Source organism: Oncorhynchus kisutch, linkage group LG15, assembly GCF_002021735.2.
Source record: "Oncorhynchus kisutch isolate 150728-3 linkage group LG15, Okis_V2, whole genome shotgun sequence".
Classification (NCBI taxonomy): Eukaryota; Metazoa; Chordata; class Actinopteri; order Salmoniformes; family Salmonidae; genus Oncorhynchus; species Oncorhynchus kisutch.
In genome coordinates, this window is record NC_034188.2 from 92191715 (window position 1) to 92204668 (window position 12954).

Genomic DNA, 12954 nt, shown 5'->3' on the forward strand with positions numbered 1-12954 from the left:
GGAGAGAGAGAGAGAGAGAGAGGAGGAGAGAGAGAAGAGAGAGAGAGAGAGGGGAGGGAGGGAGGGAGGAGGGAGGGAGGGAGGGAGGGAGGGAGGGAGGGAGGGGAGAGAGAGAGAGAGAGACAGACAGAGAGAGAGGAGGGAGAGAGAGAGAGAGACAGACAGAGAGAGAGAGGGGGAGAGAGAAGAGGAGGAAGGAGAGAGAGACAGAGAGAGAGGATGAAGAGAGAGGAGGAGAGAAGAAACAGAGAGAGAGGGAGGGAGGGAGGGAGGGAGGGAGGGAGGGAGGAGCAGGGAGGGAGGGAGGGAGGGAGGGAGACATAGACGAGAGAGAGAGAGAGAGACGAGAGAGGAGGAGGAGAGAGAGAGGAGGAGAGAGTGATTATCAGTGCTCTCATTGGGTGGAGCTAGTGTTTATCAGTGCTCTCATTGGGTGGAGCTAGTGTTTATCAGTGCTCTCATTGGGTGGAGCTAGTGTTATCAGTGCTCTCATTGGGTGGAGCTAGTGTTATCATTTATTTATTTATTGAACGGGTGTATGGGAACAACCATGTCGCGTGAGCCATGTTATCCTTTCATGACAGACAAGTAGCCATTTTGCTGTTGATGTAATGATCTGTTACCAGGCAGAGTTCCAGGTTTCTTCCTTACAGAGTTGTTCTTGTCACTCTGCTTCCACTGTGGTTCCTGGTCCATTTGGAGAACTTTGCTGTGGTTCCTGGTCCATTTGGAGAACTTCGCTGTGGTTCCTGGTCCATTTGGAGAACTTCGCTGTGGTTCCTGGTCCATTTGGAGAACTTTATGACAAAAATGTAATTGATTGCATTTGATGTTTGTGTTCCCACAGACTCCATTGACGACTGTCCCAGTGATTGCCATGGCAACGGTGACTGTGTGGCGGGAACATGTCACTGCTTCTTAGGATTCAGAGGCCCCTGACTGTGGACGAGGTGAGTCGCTCTGTCGTTTAATATACTTCCCTCTCTCTCTGTCTCTCTGTCTCTCTCTCACTCTCTATATGTCTCTCTGTCTCTCTCTCACTCTCTATATGTCTCTCTCTCTCACTCTCTCTCTCTGGAATGTATTGAACAGACTAGGGTTGCCACGATACAGTAGTGTGTGCTATAGCTTGGAAATAAATGTTTGTTGCCAACATTAGGACTTTCAGCTTCATGTTTCACTTTCTTGTCACGATACCTCTGAGAATCAGTATAGTAACAACCCCAGAACAGACTACATCATGTTGCTATAGTAACAACCCCAGAACAGACTACATCATGTTGCTATAGTAACAACCCCAGAACAGACTACATCATGCTGCTATAGTAACAACCCCAGAACAGACTACTTCATGTTGTTATAGTAACAACCCCAGAACAGACTACTTCATGTTGCTATAGTAACAACCCCAGAACAGACTACATCATGTTGATATAGTAACAACCCCAGAACAGACTACATTATGTTGCTATATTAACAACCCCAGAACAGACTACATCATGTTGCTATAGTAACAACCCCAGAACAGACTATTTCATGTTGTTATAGTAACAACCCCAGAACAGACTAATTCGTGTTGCTATAGTAACAGCCCCAGAACAGACTACTTCATGTTGTTATAGTAACAACCCCAGAACAGACTACATCATGTTGCTATAGTAACAACCCCAGAACAGACTACATCATGTTACTATAGTAACAACCCCAGTACAGACTACTTCATGTTGCTATAGTAACAACCCCAGAACAGACTACTTTACGTTGCTATAGTAACAACCCCAGAACAGACTACGTTGTTATAGTAACAACCCCAGAACAGACTACTTCATGTTGCTATAGTAACAACCCCAGAACAGACTACTTTACGTTGTTATAGTAACAACCCCAGAACAGACTACTTCATGTTGCTATAGTAACAACCCCCAGAACAGACTACTTTACGTTGCTATAGTAACAACCCCAGAACAGACTACTTTACGTTGTTATAGTAACAACCCCAGAACAGACTACTTCATGTTGCTATAGTAACAACCCCAGAACAGACTACTTCATGTTGCTATAGTAACAACCCCAGAACAGACTACTTCATGTTGCTATAGTAACAACCCCAGAACAGACTACTTTACGTTGCTATAGTAAAAACCCCAGAACAGACTACTTCACGTTGCTATAGTAACAACCCCAGAACAGACTACATCATGTTGCTATAGTAACAACCCCAGAACAGACTACGTTGTTATAGTAACAACCCCAGAACAGACTACTTCATGTTGCTATAGTAACAACCCCAGAACAGACTACTTTACGTTGTTATAGTAACAACCCCAGAACAGACTACTTCATGTTGCTATAGTAACAACCCCAGAACAGACTACTTTACGTTGCTATAGTAACAACCCCAGAACAGACTACTTCACGTTGCTATAGTAACAACCCCAGAACAGACTACATCATGTTGCTATAGTAACAACCCCAGAACAGACTACATCATGTTACTATAGTAACAACCCCAGTACAGACTACTTCATGTTGCTATAGTAACAACCCCAGAACAGACTACTTTACGTTGCTATAGTAACAACCCCAGAACAGACTACGTTGTTATAGTAACAACCCCAGAACAGACTACTTCATGTTGCTATAGTAACAACCCCAGAACAGACTACTTTACGTTGTTATAGTAACAACCCCAGAACAGACTACTTCATGTTGCTATAGTAACAACCCCAGAACAGACTACTTTACGTTGCTATAGTAACAACCCCAGAACAGACTACTTTACGTTGTTATAGTAACAACCCCAGAACAGACTACTTCATGTTGCTATAGTAACAACCCCAGAACAGACTACTTCATGTTGCTATAGTAACAACCCCAGAACAGACTACTTCATGTTGCTATAGTAACAACCCCAGAACAGACTACTTTACGTTGCTATAGTAAAAACCCCAGAACAGACTACTTCACGTTGCTATAGTAACAACCCCAGAACAGACTACTTCACGTTGCTATAGTAACAACCCCAGAACAGACTACTTCACGTTGCTATAGTAACAACCCCAGAACAGACTACTTTACGTTGCTATAGTAAAAACCCCAGAACAGACTACTTCACGTTGCTATAGTAACAACCCCAGAACAGACTACTTCACGTTGCTATAGTAACAACCCCAGAACAGACTACTTCACGTTGCTATAGTAACAACCCCAGAACAGACTACTTCACGTTGCTATAGTAACAACCCCAGAACAGACTACTTCACGTTGCTATAGTAACAACCCCAGAACAGACTACTTCATGTTGAAAATAAATGAAATAATTCAGTAGATACAACACTATTAATATACATCCATATTTAATAACCATTCATAACGGAATACATGCACTTGGAGTCCATGCCAGAATATCTCTTTGAAAACATACAAATAAAAAAAGTTAGTTATTTTGGCCAAATCCTCAGTCACTAAGCCATCTGGTATAAAAGTGATGATGATCATTGCTAGAAATGGCACCCTATTCCCTATATAGTGCACTATGAGCCCTGGTCGTAAATAGTGCATTATATAAGGGAGTAGGGTGCCGTTTGGGACACAGCTCTGCTCTCCTTACTGATCATTAGCTTACTGGTCTCATTTATCTGAGCAGTCGGATCACAGAGAGTCATAACACATCTAGATACCTGCTCCAATTTGGATGAGTAATGCTGCTTTGTTTTTACTCTGAGTCGCTTATTACTGTAGTTAATACATAACATATATTTACGGTAGTTAATACATAACATATATTTACGGTAGTTAATACATAACATATATTTACGGTAGTTTGTACATCGTTTTGGAGCTGGCATCACTCCCCTGTTAGCGTTGACACAACGTTAGTTAGGAAGCCAAACTGTTCATCATTTTCTTTGCAAGAGCCTCCAGCACACACATTATACTTTGAAGCTATGGTTGGTGGAGTCCATTCAAACCGTGGTGCTATCTGACTGTCTATCTGTCCCTCTTCAAAGCGTCCTGTCCGGTGCTGTGCAGTGGGAACGGACAATACCTCAAAGGGCGATGCATGTGTCACAGTGGCTGGAAGGGCGGGGAGTGTGATGTTCCGACCAACCAGTGCATAGACGTCACCTGCTCTGGCCATGGGACCTGCATCGTGGGGACATGCATCTGTAACCCTGCATACAAGGGAGAGAACTGTGAAGAAGGTGATTGAATGAATGGAGTAATTCATGAATGAACAGATGAATGAATGAATGAATGGATTAATTAATGGATTAATTAATGAATGAACAGATGAATTAATGAATTGATTGATGAAGAAAGTAACATTTATCAGAGTTTGACCAGGATCACACAGATTTAATTTATATTTTATATTTTAAAAGTGAGTAAGTCACTACAGACTCCTTCTTGGGCCCCCCAGTGGCACAGCGGTCTAAGGAACTACAGACCCTGGTTCCATTCCAGGCTGTATCACAGTGGTCTAAGGAACTACAGACCCTGAGGGTAAAGATCCCTGTAGGGTAAAGATATCCCTGTAGAGGGTAAAGATATCCCTGTAGAGGGTAAAGATATCCCTGTAGAGGGTAAAGATATCCCTGTAGAGGGTAAAGATATCCCTGTAGAGGGTAAAGATATCCCTGTAGAGGGTAAAGATATCCCTGTAGAGGGTAAAGCGATCCCTGTAGAGGGTAAAGCGATCCCTGTAGAGGGTAAAGATATCCCTGTAGAGGGTAAAGATATCCCTGTAGAGGGTAAAGATATCCCTGTAGAGGGTAAAGATATCCCTGTAGAGGGTAAAGATATCCCTCAACACCTGTTGAATACGGTGTCAGTAAACGTTGGCAAAAAAGTGTAATTAAATTGTTGCCAGCAGCAGAGTTACAGTCACCAGCTCAGCTAGGGACCAACTCAGCTAGGGACCAGCTCAGCTAGGGGGAGTAAAATGTTCAGAGTGAGGTGTTCTCTCATTTGTGTCAAGAAGTAGCTAGCAAGCTAGCAAACGTTAGCCAGTTAGCTTGGATGCGTGACTGCTGTTATTAGGACAGAAAGCTCTGATCAACCCTTAAAGAGACAATGCTCTGATTTTGTGGGCGGGGCTAAAGCTTAAGAGGGTGTGAACGATGCTGAATAGGGGTGTAGACAAAGAAGAGCTCTCCAGTAGGTATACCAAAACATTCAAGGGCCATTTTCTCAAAAGTGAGGTTACAAATTCATCAACTCTCAAAGCAGAATTATTTTCCCATTGTTCCTCAACTGTACTGTATGATCTACCATTTTCTAGCTCTGAGTCTCTGCATTTATCCAATGTAAAACAATTGTTATGTCTAATTGTATGTTCCTTTTGATGGCGTAGAGGAGGCCCTTCTTGCCTTGTCTCTCAGATCGTTCATAGCTTTGTGGAAGTTATCTGTGGTGTTGATGTTTAGGCCGAGGTACGTATAGGTTTTTGTGTGCTCTAGGAAAACTATACTTTTTTGGAACACCATTATTTTAGTCTTACTGAGATTTACTGTCAGGGCCCAGATCTGACAGAATCTGTGCAGAGGATCTAGGTGATGCTGTAGGCCCTCCTTGGTCGGGGACAGAAGCACCAGATCATCAGCAGTAGAGATTTTGACTTCAGATTTTAGTAGGGTGAGGTTTAAGCTGTTGAAAGAAATCTGTTGTGTTTTTTTTTTGCCAATTTGAACTGCGATTTTATCTCTCTCTGTCCTCCTCTATTCCCTATTCATTATGTAAAGAGGGTCCAGAGCTTTCTATCATCCACACAAAACAATCCCCTTTGTCATCTGAAAATCCAATGAGTTGAATTTGCAAAGAGGGAAAGTGTGACTTTAATCCATTAATAGCTGCTGCTATCTGAGGATGACGCGGAGGGATCTCTGTGATCCATTAATAGCTGCTGCTATCTGAGGATGACGAGGAGGGATCTCTGTGATCCATTAACAGCTGCTGCTATCTGAGGATGACGAGGAGGGATCTCTGTGATCCATTAATAGCTGCTGCTATCTGAGGATGACGCGGAGGGATCTCTGTGATCCATTAATAGCTGCTGCTATCTGAGGATGACGAGGAGGGATCTCTGTGATCCATTAACAGCTGCTGCTATCTGAGGATGACGAGGAGGGATCTCTGTGATCCATTAATAGCTGCTGCTATCTGAGGATGACGAGGAGGGATCTCTGTGATCCATTAACAGCTGCTGCTATCTGAGGATGACGAGGAGGGATCTCTGTGATCCATTAACAGCTGCTGCTATCTGAGGATGACGAGGAGGGATCTCTGTGATCCATTAATAGCTGCTGCTATCTGAGGATGACGAGGAGGGATCTCTGTGATCCATTAATAGCTGCTGCTATCTGAGGATGACGAGGAGGGATCTCTGTGATCCATTAATAGCTGCTGCTATCTGAGGATGACGAGGAGGGATCTCTGTGATCCATTAATAGCTGCTGCTATCTGAGGATGACGAGGAGGGATCTCTGTGATCCATTAACAGCTGCTGCTATCTGAGGATGACGAGGAGGGATCTCTGTGATCCATTAATAGTTGCTGCTATCTGAGGATGACGAGGAGGGATCTCTGTGATCCATTAACAGCTGCTGCTATCTGAGGATGACGAGAGAGAAGGAGCGAGGGAAGAGAAAAGAGGAGAGGAGAGAAAACAAAGGATGAGATTGAAGTAGCCATTGTGTTTGTCAGTCTGTTGAAACCTCTCATTTCCAGATGAGTAATGGCCCCTGTGAGTTTGATAGATGGTGCTTCCTGACATCCCCTAGCCCCTGCACACCCCTATTCTATCAGGGTTTGGGAACCATTAGCTGTATGGCGCAGCAGAGACCCACAAGCACCTCTACCCTTCTTCTCCTACGACCTTCATCCAGTATGATTAATTACCAGGAGAGACAGTGATGTCAGTTGGACCCAGCCTCTGATCTCTCTGCCTCTCTGAGCCTGGCGCCCCCAAACCATCTGCCTACCGAGAGAGAGAGAGAGAGAGAGAGAGAGAGAGACCTGGGTTGAGACCCAAATGACACCCTATTCTCTATATAATGAGCTACCGTACTATATAGTACCGACGCCTGCATAGGGCTCTGGTCAAAAGTAGGTCACTACATAGGGCATAGGGTGTCATTTGGGACGCATATCTGGAGAGTCATGGGATCTTTTCTGTCTCATTCTAACGGATCTTTAGAGCCTTTTATGTAATGATAAAGGGGAGATGACGTAACGTTGTCTTGGTGCCCCCACTAGCCAGATGCTACTCCAGCTCCTAAGTCCAGACCACTACCCCATTTTTCTCCCTAATTTCGATCTTGTCTCACCTCTGCAACTCCCCAACGGGCTCGGGAGACGAAGGTCGAGTCATGCGTCCTCTGAAACATGACCCGCCAAACCGCTCTTCTTTAACACCCGCCCGCTTAACCTGGAAGCCAGCCGCACCAATGTGTCAGAGGAAACACCGTTCAACTGATGACCGAGGTCAGAGGTCAGCCTTCAAGCGCCCGCCACAAGTAGTCGCTAGAGCACGATGAGCCAAGTAAAACCCCGAACCCCCAGACGACGCTGGGCCAATTGTGTGACGTCCTATGGGACTCCCGATCACGGCCAGTTGTGATACAGCCTGGGATCAAACCAGGGGCTGTAGTGACACCATCTAGCTTAGTTTGGAGACACCTTGTCAAAAGTTTGGACACACCGACTCATTCAAGGGGTTTTTCTTTATTTTTTACTATTTTCTACATTGTAGAATAATAGTTGAGACATCAACACTATGAAACAACATGTTAAAACAAGTGTATTAAATTGTTAAACAAATCCAAATCTATTTTAGATTTTAGATTCTTCAACGTAACCACCCTTTATGCCTTTATGACAGCTCTGCACAGTTTTAGCATTCTCTCAACCAGCTTCACCTGGAATGCTTTTCCAACAGTCTTGAAGGAGTTCCCACATACGTTGAGCACTTGTTGGCTGTTTTTCTTTCACTCTGCGGTCCAACTCATCCCAAACCATCTCAATTGGGTTGAGGTCAGATTATGGTGGAGGCCAGGTGCAGCACTCCATCACTCTCCTTCTTGGTCAAATAGCCCTTACACAGCCTGGAGGTGTGTTGGGTCATTGTCCTGTTGAAAAACAAATGATTGTCCCATTAAGCGCAAACCAGATGGGATGGCGTAGCACTGCAGAATGCTGTGGTAGTCATGCTGGTTAAGTGAGCCTTCAATTCTAAATAAATCACTGACAGTGTCACCAGCAAAGCACCCCCACACAATCACACCTCCTCCATGCTTCACGGTGAGAACCACACATGCTGAGATCATCTGTTCACCTACTCTGTGTCTCACAAAGACACAGCGGTTGGAACCAAAAATCTCAAATGTGGACTCATCAGACCAAAGGACATATTTCCACCAGTCTAATGTCCATTGCTCGTGTTTCTTGGCCCAAGCAAGTCTCTTCTTCTTATTGGTATCCTTTAGTAGTGGTTTCTTGTCAGCAATTGGACCATGAAGTCCTGATTCACACAGTCTCCTCTGAACAGTTGATGAACTGATTGATTGAACTCGGAAGCATTTATTTGGGCTGCAATTTCTGAGACTGGTAGCTCTAATGAACTTATCCTCTGCAGCAGAGGTAACTCTGGGTCTTCCTTTCCTGTGGTGGTCCTCATGAGAGACAGGTAACTCTAATAAACTTATCCTCTGCAGCAGAGGTAACTCTGGGTCTTCCTTTCCTGTGGTGGTCCTCATGAGAGACAGGTAACTCTAATGAACTTATCCTCTGCAGCAGAGGTAACTCTGGGTCTTCCTTTCCTGTGGTGGTCCTCATGAGAGACAGGTAACTCTAATGAACTTATCCTCTGCAGCAGAGGTAACTCTGGGTCTTCCTTTCCTGTGGTTGTCCTCATGAGAGCCAGTTTCATTGTAGCTCTTTATGGTTTTTGCGACTGCACTTGAAGAAACATAAAAACGGTCTTGATTGACTGACCTTGACGCCTTAAAGTAATGATGGACTGTCATTTATATTTTCTTTAGGCTTATTATATAATTTATGAAATGTTTTTCCTCATCAATCTACACCCCATAATAACAAAGTGAAAACAGGTTTTATATATTTTTTAAATTATAGACTTGACTTTTGGGTATGATGCTACAAGCTTGGCACCTGTATCTGGGAGTTTCTCCGATTCTTCTCTGCAGATCCTCTCAAGCTCTGTCAGGTTGGATGGGAAGCGTTGCTGCACAGCTATTTTCAGGTCTCTCCAGAGATGTTCGATCAGGTTCAAGTCCGGGCTCGGGCTCTGGCTGGGCCACTCAAGGACATTCAGAGACTTGTCCCGAAGCCACTCCTGCGTTGTCTTGACTGTGTGCTTAGGGTCATTGTCCTGTTAGAAGGTGAACCTTCACCCCAGCCTGAGGTCCTGACTGTTCTGGAGCAGGTTTTCATCAATGATCTCTCTGTACTTTGCTCCGTTCATTGTTTCCTCGATTCTGCCTAGTCTCCCAGTCCCTGCCACTGAAAAACATCCCTACAGCTTGATGCTGCCACCAGACACTTGGCATTCAGGCCAAAGAGTTCAACCTTGGTTTTATCAGACCAGAGAATATTGTTTCTCATGGTCTGAGAGTCTTTAGGTGCCTTTTGGCAAACTCCAAGTGGGCTGTCATCTACATTTTACTGAAGATTGGCTTCCTTCTGGCCACTACCAAACATACCTGATTGGTGGAGAGCTGCAGAGATGGTTGTCCTTCTGGAAGGTTCTTCCATTTAAGAATGATGGAGGCCAGTGTGTTCTTGGGGACCTTCAATGCTGTATAAATGTTTTGGTACCCTTCCCCAGATCTGTGCCTCCACACAATCCTGTCTCGGAGCTCTACGGACAATTCCTTCTACCTCATGGCTTGGTTTTTGCTCTGATGCACTGTCAACTGTGGGACCTTATATAGACAGGTGTGTGCCTTTCCAAATTATGTCCAATCATATTGAATTTACCACAGGTGGACTCCAATCAACTTGTAGAAACATCTCAAGGATGATCAATGGAAACAGCATGCACCTGAGCTCAATTTCAAGTCTCAAAGCAAATGGTTTGAATGCTTATTTAAATAAGGTATTTCTATTTTTTATTTTTAATACATTTACAAACATCCTGAAAACCTATTTTGTCTTCGTCTTTATGGAGTATTGTGTGTAGATTGATGAGGATTTTATTTATTTAATCAATTTTAAATAAGGCTTGAACGTAACAAAATGTGGAAAAAGTCCAAAGTCAATGTATATATATAATCAGATATACATGTGATTAGAGGTCGAACGATTATGACTTTTCAACTCCGATACCGATTATTGGAGGACCAAAAAAAGCTGATACCGATTAATTATTATTATTGATTAATCGGACGATTTTGTAAAATGTATTTATTTATTTGTAATAATGACAATTACAACAATACTGAATTAACACTTTTATTTTAACTTAATATAATACATCAATAAAATCAATTTAGCCTCAAATAAATAATGAAACATGTTCAATTTGGTTTAAATAATGCAAAAACAAAGTGTTGGAGAAGAAAGTAAAAGTGCAATATGTGCCATGTAAGAAAGCTAATGTTTAAGTTCGTTGCTCAGAACATGAGAACATATGAAAGCTGGTGGTTCCTTTTGACATTAGTCTTCAATATTCCCAGTTAAGAAGTTTTAGGTTGTAGTTATTGTAGGAAATTATAGGACTATTTCTCTCTAAACCATTTGTATTTCATTAACCTTTGACTATTGGATGTACTTATAGGCACTTTAGTATTGCCAGTGTAACAGTATAGCTTCCGTCCCTCTCCTCGCTCCTACCTGGGCTCGAACCAGGAACACATCGACAACAGCCACCCTCGAAGCAGCATTACCCATCGCTCCACAAAAGCCGCTGCCCTTGCAGAGCAAGGGGAACAAGTACTTCAAGGTCTCAGAGCGAGTGACGTCACCGATTGAAACGCTATTAGCATGCACCCCGCTAACTAGCTAGCTATTTCACATCGGTTACACCAGCCTAATCTCGGGAGTTGATAGGCTTGAATCCATAAACAGCTCTGTGCTTGCGAAGAGCTGCTGGAAAACGCACGAAAGTGCTGTTTGAATGAATGCTTATGAGCCTGCTGCTGCCTACCACCACTCAGTCAGACTGCTCTATCAAATCATAGACTTAATTATAATATAATAGCACACATAAATACGAGCCTTTAGGTCATTAATATGGTCAAATCCGGAAACTATCATTTCGAAATCAAAACGTTTATTCTTTCAGTGAAATACGGAAACGTTCCGTATTTTATCTAACGGTTGGCATCCATCAGTCTAAATATTCCTGTTACACAACCTTCAATGTTATGTCATAATTATGTAATATTCTGGCAAATTAATTACGGTCTTTGTTAGGAATAAATGGACTTCACCCAGTTCACAACGAGTCAGGCGGCCCAAACTGCTGCATATACCCTGACTCTGCTGCACAGAACCCAAGAGACGTGACACAATTTCCCTAGTTAAAAGAAATTCATGTTAGCAGGTAATATTAACTAAATATGCAGGTTTAAAAACATATACTTGGGTATTGATTTTAAGAAAGGCGTTGATTTGTATGGTTAGGTACACATTGGTGCAACGACAGTGCTTTTTTCACGATTGCGCTTGTTATATCACCCGTCTGGAGAAGTAGGCTGTGATTCAATGAGAAATTAACAGGCACCACATAGATTATATGCAACGCAGGACAAGCTGAATAAACTAGTAATATCATCAACCATGTGTAGTTAGCTAGTGATTATGTGAAGATTGATAGTTTTTTATAAGATACGTTTAATGCTAGCTAGCACCTTACCTTGGCTCCTTGCTGCACTCGTAGTCAGCCTGCCACGCAGTCTCCTCGTGGAGTGCAATGTAATCGGCCATAATCGGTGTCCAAAAAAATGCAGATTACAGATTTGTTATGAAAATGTGAAATCTGCTCTAATTAATCGGCCATTCTGATTAATCGGTCGACCTCCAATCAGGACAGGTATTGTGTATATAATCAGGACAGGTATTGTGTATATAACCAGGACAGGTATTGTGTATATAATCAGGACAGGTATGGTGTATATAATCAGGACAGGTATTGTGTATATAATCAGGACAGGTATGGTGTATATAATCAGGACAGGTATGGTGTATATAATCAGGACAGGTATGGTGTATATAATCAGGACAGGTATTGTGTATATAATCAGGACAGGTATTGTGTATATAACCAGGACAGGTATTGTGTATATAATCAGGACAGGTATGGTGTATATAATCAGGACAGGTATGGTGTATATAATCAGGACAGGTATTGTGTATATAATCAGGACAGGTATGGTGTATATAATCAGGACAGGTATGGTGTATATAATCAGGACAGGTATGGTGTATATAATCAGGACAGGTATTGTGTATATAATCAGGACAGGTATTGTGTATATAACCAGGACAGGTATTGTGTATATAATCAGGACAGGTATGGTGTATATAATCAGGACAGGTATTGTATATAATCAGGACAGGTATTGTGTATATAATCAGGACAGGTATTGTGTATATAATCAGGACAGGTATTGTATATATAATCAGGACAGGTATTGTGTATATAATCAGGACAGGTATGGTGTATATAATCAGGACAGGTATGGTGTATATAATCAGGACAGGTATTGTGTATATAATCAGGACAGGTATTGTGTATATAATCAGGACAGGTATTGTGTATATAATCAGGACAGGTATTGTGTATATAATCAGGACAGGTATTGTGTATATAATCAGGACAGGTATTGTGTATATAATCAGGACAGGTATTGTGTATATAATCAGGACAGGTATGGTGTATATAATCAGGACAGGTATTGTGTATATAATCAGGACAGGTATTGTGTATAT

The 12954-nt window shown here is 42.5% G+C and overlaps 1 protein-coding gene across 1 annotated transcript in view; it reads left to right on the forward strand.

Moving 5' to 3' along the window:
• tenm4 (teneurin transmembrane protein 4) overlaps window positions 1-12954 on the forward strand; it is a 598174-nt gene that overhangs the window by 319496 nt on the left and 265724 nt on the right. Inside the window, 3 exon segments of the mRNA XM_031791303.1 lie at window positions 848-933; window positions 935-950; window positions 4011-4205. Of these exon segments, the coding sequence (XP_031647163.1) occupies window positions 848-933; window positions 935-950; window positions 4011-4205 (297 nt within the window).